The sequence below is a fragment of the Podarcis pityusensis genome (assembly GCF_964106645.2).
Source record: "Podarcis pityusensis genome assembly, chromosome: Z".
Classification (NCBI taxonomy): domain Eukaryota; kingdom Metazoa; phylum Chordata; class Lepidosauria; order Squamata; family Lacertidae; genus Podarcis; species Podarcis pityusensis.
The window spans coordinates 9,373,077-9,393,616 of NC_138044.1; the positions used below are offsets into that span (position 1 = coordinate 9,373,077).

The 20,540-nt window shown below is 44.5% G+C and overlaps 1 protein-coding gene across 13 annotated transcripts in view; it reads right to left on the reverse strand.

The window, feature by feature from the left end:
- Positions 1-20,540, reverse strand: part of CACNA1B (calcium voltage-gated channel subunit alpha1 B) — a 333,802-nt gene that overhangs the window by 292,610 nt on the left and 20,652 nt on the right. For all 13 annotated transcript variants that reach the window (XM_080990744.1, XM_080990755.1, XM_080990754.1 and 10 more), the window contains exon 3: positions 16,797-16,936. In XM_080990744.1, the coding sequence (XP_080846870.1) occupies positions 16,797-16,936 (140 nt within the window). The remainder of the gene's footprint in view (positions 1-16,796; positions 16,937-20,540) is intronic.

The window sequence follows — 20,540 nt, forward strand, 5'->3', positions numbered from 1 at the left end:
TGTGATACATGGTTTATTTGCACATATATACAACCTGAGCCTGTGATGGATATACTCATAGCATTAACACCCCAGAAGGTCTTGCTTCTCCCATAGCCACAGCCTTGGATTCAAGCAGAAACCAAGCATGGCTCTCACTCTCAGAATTCTGCCTCCAGCCTACTTCTAGCCCAGATCTCTCTCACACAAACACACACACACATACATACACACACACACAGAGAGAGAGAGAGAGAGAGAGAGAGAGAGAGAGGATTTTGTCCTTCTAACCTCCAGCCTGGTGAGAGAGAGGGCTCACTCATTTGCCCTCTGGCACAAAGCAACTTCTTTTCTTATACTAATGGCCCATACCTAGGGCCCATTAACTAGAAGTTGGCCTGGCTAATTCAACAATTGAATTTTCCATTAGATTTTAATGCCTCCAGGATCCAGGGAACCCCCGCCTCCAAACTCACAATATCATTGTTATATTCTTTGGAGGGGGATCACCTGGGATATCTGCAAGTCCCTTCCAAGCCTGTGATTCTGTAACCAGTGAGGTTTAGAATCTAGTAGAAGAAAATGTTGAACCAGTCAGACCAGTCTTTTTGCAAGATAATAGACTTAGCTGACCCTTAAGCACTTCCATTTATATGTCCAAAGAGGTTGCCGTTGCCATAGAGACAAATAGATAGGCCTTTTCCAATTCGCCTGGCCGGATACCACATCATCCTAGGATATAAAACAATAGGTGAAGGAGGGCTATGAGGGGGAGGTGAGTTTTGGCTGATGCTGGAAGTGGCTTGCAAAAGAATTAGAGCACAAAGGAGAGCAAATTACAATGTAAACCATACCACAAACCATTTTTAAAAACCCAATGAAACAGCCACGAAAACATACAACCAGTAAACAGTGACAGCATCATAATCCATTAGGTGCCTAAGGGAAGCTTTTAACAGGTGCCAAAAACAGCCTTCAGTGGGGAAAGCATTCCACAAGTGAGAGCCACCACCGAAAATACCCTCTTCCTTATCACCACCATCCAAGCCTTCCCAAGAGGAAGCGCCTGAAGGAAAGTCTCAGATGAAGACTTTGATGGAGATCAGAGCCTGGCCAGAGTCTGGTGACATTCCTCTAGACCAACGGTTCTCAACCTGCAGGTCCCCAGATGTTGTTGGACTACAACTCCCATCATCCCTGAGCTCTGGCCTTGCTAGCTAGGGGTGATGGGAGTTGTAGTTCAACAACATCTGGGTAACCACAGGTTGAGAAAGGCTGCCTAGACAAATGCTGAAACTCCACATGCTGACCTGCTCAAGGAAGTCATTCCTGTCTGTTTAAATAGGCAGGATAGGGCTGGCCCGAGACATTTTTCTACCTGAGAAAGAACAGTGGTATAGCAATCTATACCAGAGGACTCTAGGAACTATATCTCTGGAAAAGGAATAGGGGGTCCCCAAGCAAACTAGGATTCTTTGGGGTTAAAGTGGTATAAGCGTGCTTTAAATGATGCTTAAGATTCCTGAATTGCAGGGGGTTGTACTAGAATGAACCTCAGGGTCCCTTCCAACTCTACAATTCAATGCTACTATGGAAGCCTATGGATAACAGACGAATTCTTTTTTAAATGCCTCAGATATGTGACAGGAGAAGATGTAACCCTAGTGGTTGGAAGAACTTGTCTGAATATGATGCATGTGTGTGTGAATGAATTGGCATTAGCAGTTATATGGAACAGGATGTTGGAGGCAAAACTCTGTTAGGAAACAGAATTTATTGCTATCTCCACCTTTCTTTCTCTGGCTGGGTTTCAACATTTACTGACAAGCAGAAATCCAGCAGGTGGGGAGGATGTGAGTCATTGAAATTAATGTGCATTGCTAACTTAGATCCATAAATTCCATTGGGTCTACTCTATTAGTGTGACCAGCACTGGAAACAACTCATTGTAATGGATTGTTTTGAAGCCATTTCTGCACCAGGTAAAGTAATGTTTAGTCCCCCAACCCCCCAACCCCCACTTGTCCCATACTTTGCCCAAGCTGTCCCTTACTTTGCCTGACCAAAGGTGGCAATCCTAGTGGAGCAGCACTTTGGGAGGGAGAATAAAAGGAGCAGTTTCTGAGAGAGCAAGTTAGATAGGGACAGAGATAGGGCTTGATTTGAGATGGGAGATGGGCTTTTTTCAGCTGGAACTTACCAGAACTCGGTTCCGGCACCTCTCAGGTGGGCGCCATTGCCATTCTAAGAGAACAAGGGAGGTGTTCATTGTGAGTTCCAGCTCCTCTTTTTCTAGAAAAATAGCACTGAATGGGAGATACGATTTGACTGAGGGAAAACTGGTTCTGATTTGAGTTGAACATTCACACTGAGGAGAATATCAATAGCTAGAGGAAGGAGTCTCATAGCTTGGGTATTAAGACCATGTTGAGGGTCTGGGAAGGTATACAAACAGGAGTTACTTGGAGGGCTCAGTCTGAGCCAGGAGAGGTATAGCTGTGTGAATACAGACTCTTTGAGTCTCATTCTAGCCAGGAGGGGAGAGATCTTCTAGGTAAAGAAGACTCCCAGGCCAGTAACAAGGGGTGAGGGGATCCCCTGGGTCTGTTATACTAAATGGAATACCTCAGGAGTAGGATTGCTAAGAGAGTGGGTAACTGACAAAAAGTGACCCTTTGCTTGTGAACCAAAATAATAAACTGTGTTAAAAGCATTGACCTGAAGTATCTGCCCGAACAAAGCATAAGGGACTAGAAAGGAGTAACAGAAACTGAAGTGAAACAAGTGATTTTGAGTAAAGGGAATTTGTGAGCAGCTGTGCTTGCAATACTGTGTTTAAGCCTGTGACATCCTTATATTTAGTTTAAGTAATTACTTTAGTAATAAGTTAATCTCCTGACCCAACTTTGTTTCATCAATTTCTTTCTTTCTTGTAAATAAAACTTCCCTTGTTTGATTAACTCCTGTTCAAGACTCCCTGAATCACAGTTTCACTCACACAAGACCCCCCCCCCCCACATACACAGTCAGCTAGCTTGTAGTAAATTGTAGACATTCATTTAATTGTTATACCATTAGGTGGGTCCGCTATATTTGATTGGGGCAGTTAGCAGGGTAAATCCACTACATATTAATTGGTGGTTAGCACTGGGATCCACTACAAAGATCAACAGTCTCTCTCACTATCCTGAGACATGTTGGGCTGCATCCAACTAAGTTCTACTAAAAAAAGAACCATTTGAATTAATGGATCTAAGTTAGCCTTCTCCATCAATTTCAATGAGTCTGCTCTGAGTACGACTAACATTCAATACCCTCCTTTGTGCTTTTATTTACATGACAGATATTTTATAAGCTTGAATCCATGCACATGCACATTTTATGCTAATCTCTGTGTTCTATTTTTGTACTTTTTGTTTTGGCAATGCCCAACTACCCTATTTGCAGACAAACACAAATAATAATCTGAGAGGTTTGGATGGAACCAAGATTGGATGAATTGTAAGTATGGAAACAGAAGAGCTGAGTGCATCATCCTGGCTTCCTGTTCACACTGGCATTACAGCTGAACCCAACAACCTCCCCCTACCATGGCCAATAGCAATTCAACTATTGTATTTTGCCCAGCATAAAGCTTGCTGATGTCCAACAGCAGGGTTAGAAAAAAAATTTCAGACTCCAATTTTATTTCTCCCTTGGCCCACAAGTTCAACAAGCCCCGCCGCCACCTTTCTGACACCCTGTTGCATACTTGAATTTTCAGGGTACAAAAAGGCAAAACACGGCTTAAGGGTGGAGAACATGCAGAAGGCCCTGGGGTCAATCCCAAGCATCCCAATCCAGGTGGGGTTGGGAGACAACCCCTGTATGAAACCCTAGAGAACCACTGTCAGACAGTGCAGACCATACAGAGCTAGGTGGGCCAGAGTTCTGACTCAGGACCCTATGTTCCTATGAGTTGGTCCACCCAAATCCCAAGATGTAGAAATATATGTGTTTATCATTTACTTATCTTGTAAAATTTATGTGCCACTTGATTGTAAAAAAAGAGAGAGAAAGAACAACGACAACTCAAAAACCTCTAAGCAGTTTACATGTAAATTGAACAGGCACTAAATTAAAACCCCCCTCCTATTCTCCTCCACCTGGAAGTTGGCTTCCCCAGGGTGAGGCATTGCCTTGGTGCACAGCTGCCCCAAAGGAATTTTAAAAGGCACATTTGATGGAAAGATACTCTGTCAAGAGGAGAGAAGCCTATGTCCCTCATTCTGTTATTAACAGCAAATCACCACGTTTCCCGGGAAGTGGAGAAGATAGCAGCACCAAAAGCCTTTTGCTCTAAGACACCAAGCGAATGCTTTCTGGAACAAGCTGCTTTCAGCTGCAATGTATTAGGCTTCTGTTCAGCTTGATGCTATATTGATCCTGGCAGAAGACACTAGAACTCTTGATTTATTTTTCTAATTAACAAGTTCCAATGTCTGAGATTGACAGACCAAAAAAAATTAAAATAAAACCTGTGGTCATTATGTTGCAATGGCCAAAGCAAATGTTTTAAGATTCAAACTGGGGGTTCAGGGAAGATGAAGAGAGATAGGGGGCATTTGGGAGGGGAGCAGTTTTGGAATCAAGTGCTATGCATTGATGAGGAGAGAGAGGAGCCCAAATAAAACCAGCTTACTTCCTCCTATGGCTCCCCACCCCCACCCCCACAAACAATAAAAGGGGAAATAGCTTGGCGTATTCCAAACTAATTTTGTGGAGAACCATGGGAGGGTTTATTTTATTTATTACACACGTCTCCTAATGAGCACGCTTTTGTGTACAGTTTTGACTAGTATCCATGTTTTAACACACAATTTACTCCAGTACAGATGCATTCTCACCAAATGAGTATTCCTTCCACAGGATTTACTCTTTGGTTTTCAACAACCTGGACTAGGCAGGGGACTAACTGCTTAGAGCATAAAGAATTTTCCATTGTGACAAAGCAGATTCTCAACACCCCAGGATCAGTGATGCAGTAACTGGTGTTTTATACAAATATACTTAGTTGCAAGATAAAGGGAAATGAGTGGCATTGATAGTCACACCAACCATTATTTAAGTTGGCAGCAGACAAAGCCCCAGTATCACAGGTTCAGTCCCTGGTGTCTCCATGTATAGCAAGAGAAATTTCCTATATGAAATCCTGGAGAGATGCTGCCAGACAGTGTAGGCAAGATAGAGCTAGGTAGACCAATGTATAGACTGTGGTAGAAAGCAGGCTGAATAAAGCAGGTATAAAGGTAAAGGGACCCTTGACCATTAGGTCCAGTCGTGGCCGACTCTGGGGTTGCGGCGCTCATCTCACTCTATAGGCCGAGGAAGCCGGCATACAGCTTCTGGGTCATGTGGCCAGCATGACTAAGCTGCTTCTGGCGAACCAGAGCAGCACACGGAAACGCTGTTTACCTTCCTGCCGGAGCAGTACCTATTTATCTACTTGCACTTTGACGTGCTTTCGAACTGCTAGGTGAGCAGGAACAGGGACCGAGCAACGGGAGCTAACCCCGTCGCGGGGATTTGAACCGCTGACCTTCTGATCAGCAAGTCCTAGGCTCTGTGGTTTAACCCACAGCACCACCCGCATCCCAAAGCAGGTATAAAGCAGGTATAAAGCAGGCTGGAGGAGACTCTTGAGAGTCCCATGGACTGCAAGAAGATCAAACCTCTCCATTCTGAAGGAAATCAGCCCTGAGTGCTCACTGGAAGGATAGATCCTGAAGCTGAGGCTCCAATACTCTGGCCATGGGAAGAGAAGACTCCCTGGAAAAGACCCTGATGTTGGAAAAGATGGAGGGCACAAGGAGAAGGGGACGACAGAGGATGAGATGGTTGGACAGTGTTCTTGAAGCTACCAGCATGAGTTTGACCAAACTGCAGGAGGCAGTGGAAGACAGGAATGCCTGGTGTTCTCTGGTCCATGGGGTCACGAAGAGTCGGACATGACTAAACAACAAAAATAAAGCAGGCAGACTGTGTATAAAGCAGCTCCCTACACTATTTTGGAAAAGAGCCTTAGCTCAGTGATAGAAAATTCATTTTGCATGCAGAAGGTCCCAGGTCCAATCAAGCGACTTGCTGCTGAGGGCTGCTAAAAACAAGGTTTTCCCTCCCCCCCCCAACCTTCATTTCAACAGCTGTTGAGACAAAGGAAAGGGGGACACCCAGAGCAAGCAGAATCACCCTTCCTTCACAGCTGCCAATACAAGAGGAGGGGTGATCTTGCTTACCGTTGGGTTCCTGCTTTGCCAAGCACTTCAAAAGCTTTTAGCAAACCAGGTACTTGAGAAGCCACTCACAGCAGTGGAGGAACCCTCTCTGGGACCCAGAGCGGGACAGCCTGTATGGAGTGTGCATGTGCGGCATCCTGTGCATGCACACTCTGTACAGGATGCCGCACATGCGCAGTCTGTACGGGCTGCTGCTCGCATGCACCGTCCATACGGTCGCCATGCGAGAGGCAGCCCGTATGACGGCTGTGAGAGAGGCAGCCCATACGGAGTGTGTACACACGGCAGCCCATATGGACAGAGTGAGAGAGCAGCAGCCCATATGGACGGCGCATAAGAGTGGCAGCCCGTATGGACACAGCGTGAGCAGCGCCCATATGGACTGTGTGCACCCTCGGCCACTCTACAGCTGGGGGGAGGCAGGGGGCATCTTGTAACACACACACCCAGAGTGGTACACAGGGTGGACTGCCCCCCCCCACTTTGTACGCCTCTGGCCACTTGAACAAGTTTGGCCAAGCTCCACCCTTACCTGTATGACACCATGTGTAGGGTGGGTGGTCATGGCTCGGCATGGGGAAGCCCAGCAGGCCAAGTTTGGCCTAGACTAGAGATAAGAGGTTCCCCAATCCTGCATTAAAACATAAAATCCATTAAAATGAAATGTTGAAGACAACACAGACCAAAGCATATGTCAAATATATATATATATATATATATATATATATATATATATATATAATGCTCAGTCTGTAACCAACCCTGGGCATAAAATGCTTTCAGTTAGAATAGATGGCCATGTGCTCTGCTTTACACTCTTCTGGTTGAAGATGTTCTCTGAAGAGCAGTCCAGCCTAAGTCTGGTTTAAAAATAAAGAACCATTAGAATGGAGAACAGGAAGGGGCCTTGAAGCAGCCCAACAAGAGTAGCATCTGGTCAGCAGACTGAGCAGGGATACTGGCTACAGTCATCCCCCACTATGATGAAAGGATCTATTGCATTTCTACTTAAATTATAGGAATTTATAAAACTGCATCTGAACACAGATCAGCCTTTGTAAATTTGTATCCTCTTTTTTAATGATGCAATGTGGCCACTTTAATTGCTTTTTGGGAGGTCGCTGAAACCCTTTTGCAAGACCAGCTCCCCAGCATATGGTAGAGGCAAATTCAAAACAAGGATTTCCTGAGTCATAGCTTAGTCTCTAATCTGCTACAATAACAATGCATTAAAAACACGGCTTCTACGTATATGCACCAGGAGTGCAAATTATAAGGGGCGGAAGGGGTTGCGGCCACCTCAATATCTGTGGACAGGGGCTGAGCTCCTGCCCAATATTGATGGGGGTGCCATCCCCTGCTGCCACTGGGCAAGCACTAGTGCACTGGGCAGGGGCAGGATACATGGAGGGTGAAGATCACTCTCCGTGTTCCCCATCCCCCACTGCCACTGGGAGAGTGCTGGCATATTGGGTGGGCGCTGGACGTGTCATGTGACACCGGGGCCCCTCAATGTGGGGGGCAAGTCAGCATCCCTGATATGCACCACTACAAATCTGTACTCAATGAAATTCAAAGTTGGAAGTCAGGGCTGGGAATAACCAAGTCATCAAAGTTCCATACATTAAATACTGTATCCACAGTAACCTCACTACTGTAGATTATTTTGCTGTTTTCTCTCACACAGCTGGAGATGCTGAAAAGAAATTGGCTTAATGACACCTTGTCTTAGAAAAGAAATCAAAATGGAATCCATCACACCAGCAAACAAAGCTATTTTCTCAAAGGCTCTATTCAAAAGTAGCCAGCGCCAAATATTTCCATGCTCATCCCTTTCTAATCCAGTCCTCTTTGTTCAGAGTTTTCTGCAAAAAAGAAGAAAGCTTTTTTGGTTGGACTTGATTCCTTTCATGGTTTCTCTCTTTAATGAAAGGCCCCCAGTTTCAATAGCCAGGATTGTACAGGTACACCTGGGGTAGACTTTTGCCTGAAACCATGGAGAGCAGCTGCTACAGAGGTCACACCAAGTGTCACATTCCCTTTTGGGCAGCCTTTTGGGGGCCACATGCTAGTAGTTGGATGGGCCAGCTGCAAAAGGGAAGGAGCAACAGGGTAAATTTTACTTTGTTACATTCAGCTAGTTTCTCACTCACTCTCCTCTCTGTCCTCCATCCAAAAGCACTACCAGAATTCAATGACATATTTCATCCAGACAATAAAACTCAAGGAGAATGCAAAGTAGGGCTGGTGGACTGTAGGGAAGGAGTTTTTAGTGAGAGGTTTAGCCTGAGGAAAGGGGTGTGACCTAGAAAGCGTCTCAAGGGTCAGAGTGTGTGTGTCATATTTGGCCCTCAAGCTTGAGGCTTTCCACCCTTGTTATAAAGAACACCAAACTATATGGACCTTTTACCTTACTCAAAATAAGTTAGCTTCCTGTGTTCTATAGTCATGCAAAGAAGCAATTGCAGGTTCATCATGTCAGAATTGCCTCTGTTCCAAGACAATGCACTTTATTTACACACCTGAGTTCCCAGCTTATCATGGTTTCTCATGCGCCAGCACTTACTTCCTCGCTACTGCTTGGGTTTCCATTATATATGGCTCTGAGATAGTGGCATGTTTCTCCTCAATAAGCCAGAATTCCTAAGCTAAAAACACCACCATGGTTTATTGAAGTCTGGTTTGTGATTCCAACTGGCTTGGGAGAAGGAAACTGCCATTCTAGGCTTAGCTGTAATGGGAAGCTAAGTTTCATTGTGGATTCCTGTTAGTTTCTCTTTCTCATGACCAAGGAAGAGCAATCAGGCAGAATGTACCGTATTTTTCACTCTATAAGATGCACCAGACCACAAAACGCACCTAGTTTTTGGAGAAGGAAAACAAGAAAAAATATATTCTGAATCCCAGAAGCCAGAACAGCAAGAGGGACCACTGCGCAGTGAAAGCAGCAATCCCTCTTGCTGTTCTGGCTTCTGGGATAGCTGCGCAGCCTGCATTCACTCCATAAGACGCACACACATTTCCCCTTACTTTTTAGGAGGGAAAAAGTGAGTTTTATAGAGCAAAAAATACGGTAATTGCTTGCTGCTTACACATAATAAGCCATGGTAAACCAGAAAACCTGGCTTATCATGATATTTTGGGCTCCATCAAACACTATTTATTGAGCCTTCATCCAGATGTGCTTGGACAAAGCTTATGCAGAGGTTACCGTTGGACTTCTTCGCTGAGCATTCATTCCAATTTATTTACAGGCATGTTATATGACAGTGAGCATTCATCCTAATCTCTTCATTGGGTGTTTATGCATCTGCTCAGCAATGATCATTCCTAGTCATTAGCCAAACTTGCTGGGGCTGATAGAAACAAGGATCCTACAATTGTAGAGCTACAGGCCATACCTGCCATCAACTGCATTTTAAGTGGAGTTGTTGCACCATGGCAAGCACTTTAAAACCCTTTAATAGTGCAAATGTAAACTTCTGCTATGGTCTTGAATCCCTCCTGGAAAATGTTGACCATCTAGTAGCAACCTTTGATGATCATAGAATCATAGACTTGGAGAGCTCAACCCCCTGTAATGCAAGAATCACAGCTAAATAAACCCTGACGGAGGGCCACCGAACCTCTGTATGAAAACCTCCAATGAAGGAGATTCCACCACCTTCCCATACCCTCCAACATTTCTTCGATAATAGGAACGTCCCATTCCATATGGATAATTTTACTATTTATACCCCACACAATTTCCTGGGTTGTCCCAGCCACTCTGGGCAGCTTCCAACGTATATACAAACATAATAAAACATTAAATATTTTTTAAAAAACTTTCCTATACAGGATTGCCTTCAGACAGTTCAGGGGTCAGATAACTCTATAGCCTCCAACATTTCTCAAATGAAAACAGGGACATCCTAAGGAAAAGTGGGACATTCCGGTGTCAAATCAGAAACCGGGATGGCTTCTCTAAATCAGAGATGTCCCTGGAAAATAGGGACACTTGGAGGGTCTGCCTTTCTAGGGAATTATGAAATGCACTCCCCTGCCAAAGGAATGAACAGGACAGAAAGTTTATTGCCAAGCTGACCCTTACAATCATTTCTATGGCACACCTGTCTAGTGTATAGGTAGCTAATCCCCAGTCTGTGCTCTATGGAGCAGTTGCAACAATTGGGGGGCACTCTCCCTCCACTCATTTATTTACCTTCCCCCCCCCCGGGCTAAAACACACAGCTGGAGGCTTTGCCTGCATGGAAGCTGCCTCTGCTCTTCCCACTTCAATCCTCTCCTGGTTCTGGGAGACAGTGGTGCAAGAAAGGGTTGAGGAACACCTGGCCCTTCACTTGCCTGGCCTGCCTATTCCTCCTCTTTTCCCAACCCATCCTGTGCTCCACCCTCCAGCTATGGAGCTTCTCCTGCCTCTGCCTCTTGCCTCCTGCCTGGTACAGGCCCCATCTCCCAAGTCAGACTCCAGCCTCCTTTCCCCTGGTGCACACTCGTCAGCATCCTGACAGTCAGTTTCCTGACAGGAGTCCATTCCACTGTCAAACAGCTCTTACTGTCAGAAGGTTCTTCCTAATGTTTAGTCAGAATCTCCTTTGTTGTCATTTGAAATTATTGGCTTCGGTCTTACCCTCTAGACTAGAGCAGCAGAAAACAAGCTTCCTCCATCTTCCATGTGGCAGCCCTTTAGATATTTGAATATAATGACCCTTGCCCACTACAGTCATACCTCGGGTTACAGACGCTTCGGGGTGCGTTTTTTCAGGTTGCGGACCGCCGAAACCCGGAAGTGCCGGAACGGATTTCTTCTGGGTTTTGGTGGTTACACATGCGCAGAAGCACTAAATTGCACTTTGTGCATGCGCAGAAGCACCGAATCGCAACCCACTTGGGTTGCAAACGCTGTGGCTTGCAAACATGCATCCCACACGGATCACATTCACAACCTGAGTATCCACTGTATTTAGGTAATGATCATTCAGTGAACCAGTTATAAATTTCTAGATGTTTCAGCAATATGTGGTGGTGTTGAAATAAAGCTGTGGAGGGGTGTTTGTTTGGTTTTTGCTCTTGGTCTTGCAAGTTGAAATGGCAGGCATTACAGTTAATGTAGCAACCTCTTCCCCGCAGAGAGCCTCTCTGCGAAGAAATGTCACCAACTATCTATACAAAGTCCTCTCCCTGCTGCCCGCCTGGTAGGAAGCCCCATGTACAAGACACTTTCAATACATCCCAGCTAGGATCAGCAGGAGAAGCCAGAAGCCTTGACATTAACACTCTTGCACTTCAAAAGAATGCATGTGTTTGATGAGAGCAACAAGGCTTCTTATTACAGCTGTCTAATCAAACTTGCTATTGTGCAATTATATTCAAAGATCAAACAGCACTTAAAACTACTTGCAATAATGATACAAAAAAAAAAGGCTGGCATTTTTTTTCTAAAACGAATCGCTTACATCGTGTGTGCATATGTAACATCACATCTTTGTTTATGATCCTATGACTAAGACAGCATCCATCAGCAGCACCCCAGAAAATAATTAACTTCTTTCAAGCAATGGAACAGAAAATACCCTTGCCCCACACGTCACCAGGCTCCTTTCTCTTAAGAGTCCCCTATGCAATAAAAGTGTTGTATCCAACTAAATTTTACTCAGAGCAGACCTACTAATATTTACCCAAATCAGACCAGTGATACCTCGGGTTACAGACGCTTCAGGTTGCGTTTTTTCAGGTTACTGACGCGCCGAAACCCGGAAGTACCAGAACAGGTTACTTCCAGGTTTTGGCGGCTGCGCATGTGCAGAAGCACTAAATCGCAACCCACGCATGCACACACACGGCACTGCAGGTTGCGAATGCTGCGGGTTGCGAACATGCTTCCCGCACGGATCACATTCTCAACCCAAGCTTCCACTGTACTGTCAACACTGACTAGTAACAACTCTGGAGTTTCAGGCTGAGACATTCCCAGCCCTACTTGGGGATACCTGGGATTGAAGCTGGGGCCTTCTGCACACAAAGCAGCTGCTCTAGCTCTGAGCTATGGTCCCTCCGCCAAGGTAGGATCCTAACTAATGGGTTCAAATCGCAAGAGGGAAGAGATTTAGACTAAATGGGAAGAACTCCCTGGTGGTGCTTCAAAAGCCCTACTTGGAGATAGCAGAGATTGAACCTGAGATCTTCTGCATGCAAAGCAGATGCTCTAACCATAGAGCAAGTGTCCTTTCCAAGTCAGTCATGCCCATCAATTTTAATGAGTCTACTGCTGCAGGTCAAACTTTGAATAAAACCCTAAGCTATGAAGACACACAACCTACTATAATATTTAGGAGGGTTTCCCAATAGATCCCATTACTCATGATTTTTCCACAAGGTAGAGCAACTGCCGTATTTTTCTGTCTATAAAACGCCCCCATGTATAAGACGCCGCCTATTTTGGGGGACTCAGATTTAAGAAAATGGGGGGAGATGGCCCCGTGCATAAGACGCCCCCTAATTTTTGACATTATTTTTTAGGGGGGAAACCTAGTCTTATACATTGAAAAATACAGTATTTTAAGTTTTATGCCACATACATGAAGGCATAGTTCAGAACAGAAAATCAATCTGGAACAACTCAGACATAACCAAGCTGTTCTCGTTGTCATAGACACAGATCAGAATCCCATTTTACCTATAGGTATATATTTAAAAGAACAGGGAGGGGATCCACCTTGATTATGAACATAATATACTCACTTGGAGCACTGAAGAGAAACTTATTGGCATTAAGCAGTCTTGAGTTTGAGCCACTGAACATTCAGTTGAAATTTACTAGCTTCAGTTAACTCTGAGAAAGCTCTACTCTGAGTTAAGTCTGGGCTGTAAGCCAAAGAAAATAAACCTTAAAATGGCAACCCCAACTGAACTTCCTTGGAAGTAAGTCCACTCAAACTCAATGAGTCTTGCAAAAGGGAATATCCTCAAATAAGAGCACCAAGAACTACATACGGTTTAGGGAAAAAAAATATTGTAGTAAAGATTCTTGTAGTAATTTACAATGCCCCTTGCACTGTGACTCTAGGAAATCTTTGGGACCCCCCGATCCCTTATTTCCATGCCTGATCACTATGATTTTTGGAGGAATCTCTGTTGGTAGTCTACCATGGCTCAGATGGCTGGCTTGTAACTACTAGAAAAGGTGCATTTGAAACTCCCTCCCAACTGAGATTAAACAGGCACACACACACCCTGGTGAACTTCAGGCACATGGCAAAGACTTTCTTGTTCCAGCAGCATTTTAAGGAAGTGTTTGGTTTTCCTATAATTTTTGATTATTTAATTGTACCCATTTCTGTGGATTGTATTCATGTACGCTGCTTAGAAATGTGAATAATTAAGCAGCATAAAGGTAAAGGTAAAGGGACCCCTGACCATTAGGTCCAGTTGCGGATGACTCTGGGGTTGCAGCGCTCATCTTGCTTTATTGGCCGAGGGAGCCGGTGTTCAGCTTCCAGGTCATGTGGCCAGCATGACTAAGCCGCTTCTGGCGAACCAGAGCAGCGCACGGAAACGCCGTTTACCTTCCCTCCAGAGCAGTACCTATTTATCTACTTGTACTTTGTGCTTTTGAACTGCTAGGTTGGCAGGAGCAGGGACCGAGCAACAGGAGCTTACCCCATCGCAGGGAATCGAACCGCCGACCTTCTGATTGGCAAGTCCTAGGCTCTGTGGTTTAACCCATAGCACCACCCACGTCCCAATTAAGCAGAATAGAAATGTCTTAAATAAAGGGATGCGGCTCTCCAGATTTTATAGGACTCCCACCTCCCAGCCAAACAGCATAATTGTTAGCAACAACAGAAACTGTGGTTCAGCAATGTTTGAAGGGTCACCAGTTTCCTCCACTCAGCTGTAAATGGAAATATATTACCATTGAGAAAGACCTGTTTGGGTTAATATGTTTTCCATTCTTAGATGTTTTCATATAAACATGATGAGGCTATTATTGACATTTTTAGAACCACAGAACTGTAGAGTTGGAAGGGACCCCAAGGAGCATCCAGCCCAACCCTGTGCAATGCAGAAATCTCAACTAAATCATCCATGACAGATGGCCATCCAACCTCTGCTTAAAAACCTCCAAGGAAGGAGAGTCCACTAACTTCCAAGAAAGTCCTTTCCGCTGATAGTTGTCTGAAAATTATTCCTTGTATTTAGTCAGAATCTCCTTTCTTGTAAACTGAGGTCCTAGCCTCCAGAGCAAGAGAAATCAAGCTTGTTCCTTCTTCCATGTGACAGCCCTTTAGATATTTGAAGAATGTGATCCTGTCTCCTCTCAGTCTCCTTTTTACCAGGCTAAACATACCCAGCTCCCTCAACCGTTCCTCATAAGGCTTGATTTCCAGACCCCTGATCAACTTGGTTGTCCTCCTCTACACACGTTCTAGCTTAGGATATCTTTCATAACTTGTGGTGCCCAGAGCTGGATACAGTACTCCAGGTGTGGTCTGACCAAGGGGGAATAGAGTGGTAATATTACTTACCTTGATCATGACAATATATGTCTATTGATGCAGCCTAGAATAGCATTAGCTGCTGACTCATGTTAAGCTTGTGATCTACTAAGTTTCCTAGATCCTTCTCACATGTACTCCTGGCAAGCCAGGTGCCCCCCATCTTAGATTTGGGCAGCTGGTTCTTCCTACCTAAGTGTAGAACCTGACATTTGTCCCTATTGAAATTCATTTTGTCAGTTTTCTCCCAGTTCTCCAACCTGTTAAGATCATATTAAATCCTGATTCTGTCTTCTGCAGCACTGGCATCCCCTTCCAGCCATCTGCAAATCTGATGAGCATCCCCTCCATACATTCATCCAAATCACTTATAAAGTTGTTGAACAACAACAGGTCCAGGACAGAACCTTGTGGCACCCCAACTGTCACTTTTTTGCAGGATGATTAGGAACTGTTATTGAGCACTCTTTGGGTTCGGTCAGTCAACCAGCTACAAATCTGCATAACAGTTACCTTGTCCAGCCCACATATCTCCACAAGAATATCATGGGGGACTTAGTCAAAAACCTACTGACATCAAGATACGCTTTGTTCACAGCACTCCCTTGATCCAAGTAGGCCATTATTAGGTATTTCTGGTTTAGTGTGCGTATTTTAACTACATTAAGAATTAAAGTTTGTAACCATTATTCATCCCATCTCAGAGCAGACACACTAAAATGGATGGACATGACTCATTTGTGTACAGTGGTTGCGAACGTGATCCGTGTGGGATGCACGTTCGCAACCCACAGCATCCACAACCCACAGTGGCACATCTGCACATGCGCGGGTTGCGATTTGGCACTTCTGTGCATGCGCGGCCGCCGATACCCGGAAGTAACCCGTTCCAGTACTTCCGGGTTTCGGCAGTCCATAACCCGAAAAAACGCAACCTGAAGCGTCTGTAACCCAAGGTATGACTGTACTGCTCTGAGTAGAACTTAGCTAGATACAATAGCTTCCTTAACTGAACATGAATGCTAATCTTACTTTGGAGCAAGCATGCTTAAGACTGAACCATCTGAACATACGAGTTTAACTGATTAGCCACGTTGAATCAATTTACATGTGAATAAAACAATTACTATGAAGAGCCAGGTGTACACTTTATTTAGTTTCAGTGCAATGGCACATGTTACAGCAGACAAACACATAGACCTGTCCATGAGTAAAGGCGAAATACCTCTAAGCCAGTCTGCCATCTATATAAATACTTGGGGATGCAGCCCCTGCTTATGTTGCTTGCCGACCTTACTTAGGACTATCCCATTCCCCTTGCCAACCCCTCACACAAACCCCTTTACCCAATCCCCCAAATGATCCAAAGATGCCAGTTGGGTATTTCACCTCAGCAACACGCCTGAGGTACTTCTCAGTTTATACCAGTCAATAACTGTAAAGGTACAAGGAGGAAAATGGACACCCACTCCTTATTATACCATATCCAGAAGCTCAAAATAGGGCACAACTAGATGTTTTATAACTGAAGAGCAAATCATCATCTTTCCAAAATATCCAGCGTATTGATCATTTTTATTCAGTATTCTGCTACTTCGTGACTCCTACCCCTTTGCATTCTTCTTGGTCTCAAAGGCAAAGTGAACCTCCTTTTGTTCACATATTGTCCGATCTAATCCACCTCTAAAACATTTCCTGCTTTTAAAACTGCTCTGTAGTTTTCAGAAGACGATTTGGCATTAAAAAGAAGAAGAAAGAAATGAAAAGGATTGCCTTCAGAGTTAAGATCTGCCAACCATCTATTATTTTTTAAGTGTGTTCATAAACTTGGGCTAGACAAAGGCTTGCCCAAATTCACCTCCACAACAGCTCCTCTGTAAGTCTTCAAATATAGCTTTACTATAGAATCTTAATAGCATCATACTCTCTTCTTCACCTTGCTGATGATAATAATAAGCATCAAAGCAACTCACTCTCAGCATAATTTCTACGAATTGTGGAGACGGGCGAGAGAGAGCGGGAAGAGGGGGAGATCACTTACCCTGTAAGGACGACAACAAAATCCATCACGTTCCAGCCGTTTCGGAGATAAGAGCCTTTGTGGAAAGCAAAACCCAGCGCGATGATCTTAATGCCAGCTTCAAAGCAAAATATTCCAATAAAATATGGCTCAGTGTCATCCTAAAAAGAAGAGGAGGGAAGGGGAAGAGCAGCAATGTCAGGCAAAGAGCTAAAATTCTACAGGTGCTGGGATAGTCAATTCACGTTTTATTTCTTGCTATCAAGAGTTCACTGTTTGGTTTGGTTTGGTTTATCTACACTGTACAGACTGTAAACTTCACCCTCAGCCATCCTACCCTGCATTTCCTCTCCTGTGAGTCACCTCAAACTCATGTTTGTGTTTTAGGTTCAAACTTATGAAATAGTGAAGCAAATGAAGATTGAAAAGAAAGGAGGAGAGTGCATTATCCTCCAAACCTATGTTATCGTACAGTCATCCAATGTCTTCTGCATATAATCTGAGACCTTTTTATGAGTTGAAACTGGAATCACTACCTCGTGTCCCATTTCCCGAAATCCTTCCTGATTTCCTACTTTCCTCATTGCTTCTGCTTGCAGAGTGAATCTACACAATCACTCTTCCCGTTCTGAGCCAAAATTGAGGTCAACTAAGAAGCAAAGAGGGAGTATTGTTAGCAGCTTGACAGGAATAAAGCAGGTGGATCTTACTGCACTGCAGCGTCCATCAGAGCAGAAGGCAACACAGCCAATGGTCAGGGATGCTTGGAGTTGCAACATCAGACAACATCTGGAGTGCCACAGCCTCCTCAGCCCTGTTCGAAGAAGCAGAATTCCCCACCGCATGAAAGGATTCCCTCCTAAAGGGAGTTGCTTCTTAGAGCAGGTGTGGAAAACTTTGTTCGCTCTAGGTATTGTTGGACTCCAACTCCCATCAGCCCCGGTCAGCATGGCCAGAACTCAGAAATGTTGGGAGTTGTCATCAGTATTCCCCCCCCCCCCCAAGAAAAATAGGTGCCAGAACTCACGATGAAGTTGTTGCAGGGCAGCTCGGAGCAGCTCTGAACAGATACCTGTTTGACAACAGCCATGTTCACCACCTGTGAAGGTGCAAAGAACTACAGTACCTGTCTCCCTAGATGTGCCCCCCCTCCCTCATTTTCTTACATTCAGGCAACTGGCTAGGGCAGCTTGGAAGGTTGTTTGTGCAAATGTGTGTGTGTGTGTGTGTGTGTGCGCGCGCGCGCAGTGGTAGGGGCCTGGCTGAAGAACTTAAAGTCCGCCACTGCTTGTAACACCATCAAAAAAAGTAATGAGACTCATTTGACATTACTTGTTTTTGAGAAACCATGCCAGGTCTTAGTAATCACAACATCCTTTTCTAAGTGCTCACAGACCAACCATTAAATTGTTTGTTCTAGGATCTTTCTTGGTATCAGTTTCAAGCTGACCAGTTAGTAGTTACCTGGGTCTTCTTTTTCCTCTTTTTTGAAAAGTTGGATAAAACTTTCACCCACCTCCAGACTGTAGGGAGCTCACCTGTTTCCAGGAATTCTCAAAGTTTATAGACTCTGAGATTACTTATGCAAGCTCCTTTAGTACCCTTGGTTGCAGCTCATCAGACCCTGAAGATCTGAATTCATTTAAAGTAGCAAGATGTTCCCTTACCCCCTCTTTTCCTATCTGGGGCTGCAGCTTCCTCATTGCATTATTTATTCCCTTATCACTAGCTTGGGCACCACTTTCCTTTCGGGTGAAGACAGAGGCAAAGTAGGTATTGATCATTTCTGCCTTCTCTCTATCACCCAATAGCATTTCTCCGTCTTTTCCAATCAGAGAACTTTGCTTTCCATGGAGACGCAGGTTGCAGCCACAGCAAAGGTGGCATTTTTCCATCTCCGCCAGATTAAGCAGTTGGTCCCTTACCTTTTCACCCTGATCTGTCCACAGTGATCCATGCGGTGGTCACCTCCAGGCTTGATTATTGTAACTTGCTCTACACGGGGCTGCCCTTGAAGCTGACCCAGAAACTCCAACAGGTGCAGAATGCCGTGGTGAGGCTCCTTACAGGGTCCTTGCCATGGGATCATATTCATCCAGTGCTTTACCAACTGCACTGGCTCCCAGTGGAGTACAGGGTCAGGTTTAAGGTGCAGGTTTTGACCTTTAAAGCCCTATGCAGCCTAGGACCCATGTACCTACGGGACCACCTCTCCTGGTATGCCCCATGGAGGACCTTAAGATCCACAAATGACAACATTTTGGAGGTCCCAGGTTGCAAGGTGGATAGATTGGTCTCAACTAGGGCCAGGGCCTTTTCAGTACTGGCCCCAACTTGGTGGAATGCTCTGTCACAAGAGACTAGGGCCCTGAAGGACTTGACATTTTTCTGCAGGGCCTGCAAGACAGAGCTGTTCCACCTGGCTTTGGTTTGGACTCAGTCTGACCCTTATGTTTCCCTCCCCTTATGGCTTTGATCTATGGGCTACTTTTAAAATGAGGCTGCATTTTAAATTGCATTTTAACCTGTATTTTAAAGTGGTTGGGGTTTTTTGTTTGTTTGTTTTTCCTATTATCTTTTTACTGTAATTTTACTGGTGTTAGCTGTCCTGAGCCCGGCTCTGGCTGGGGAGGGCGGGGTATAAATAAAATTTATTATTATTGTTATTATTATTATTGATTCTTCCTCCTGTTTCTAACACAGCCAAAGAAACCTTTTATTGTCATTATTAACGTATCTTGTAAGCCTGAACTCATTCTGAGCACTGGCCTGCCTGACCTTCTCTCTGAGACTGTTGGTTACTCATGTATACTCTTCTTTCGTGATTTCCCCTTTCTTACATTTCTTATTCATGGCCTTGTTAAATCTAAGCTCTTCTGTAAGCTCCTTATGCAGCTACCCTGGTTTCTTTAGATGCCTCCCAATTTCTTTCTTGTTGGAATTGTCTGCATCTGTGTCTTCCATCTTTCACCTTTAAGAAACTCCCATTAATCTTTGGAGTATTTCTGACCATGTGATCTCACTTCTTGAAGACTTTTTGAAATCAGCCTTCTTAAGGTCCAGAATGCATGTCTGCAGTGCCAGATTATCCCGTGGAGGCCCGTAGGCAGTCAAAATCGGGGGGGGGGGGGGAGTGTCACAAATTATCTCCTAATATGTTTTGTAATTTTTTTCCAAGATCAAATCAATATTATTTTGATCCGTTGTCACAAGGGCCCTAAAAAGCCATAGCCCACTCTGCCTATTTGGCAATCCAGCACTGCGTGTCCAACTGCACACACTTTCCTTCGCCACTGTATCAACTTAAGAGGACATGATCACTTCCTCCCAAGATTCCAGTACTTCCACTTTGATCAGTTCCTCTCTACTTGTTGATGAGGACCAGGTACAAGATAGATTATCCCCTCGTTGCTTTTTCCACCTTCTGGGAAATGAAATTGTCAGTGAGACTATGGAGGAATTTGTTGGAACTTACATTCTTGACAGAGTTTGAGTTCCAACAGATAATGGGGTAGTTGAAGTATCTCATGACTACCATATCTCTCCTTTTTTAAATGTTTGGGAATCTGCTGTAGAAAGGCATCTTCCTAGTCTTCAACCTGGCTTGGAAACCTACAGCAGATACCCACAGTAAGGTTATTGTTGTTTCCCTCTGCCTTCCATGCTCAGGGTCATGGATCTCTTCCCAAATGTAAACATCCTTTACATATAATGCTATTCCTCCTTATTTCCTGTTTGGTCTCTTAGTTTTGAACAATGTATACC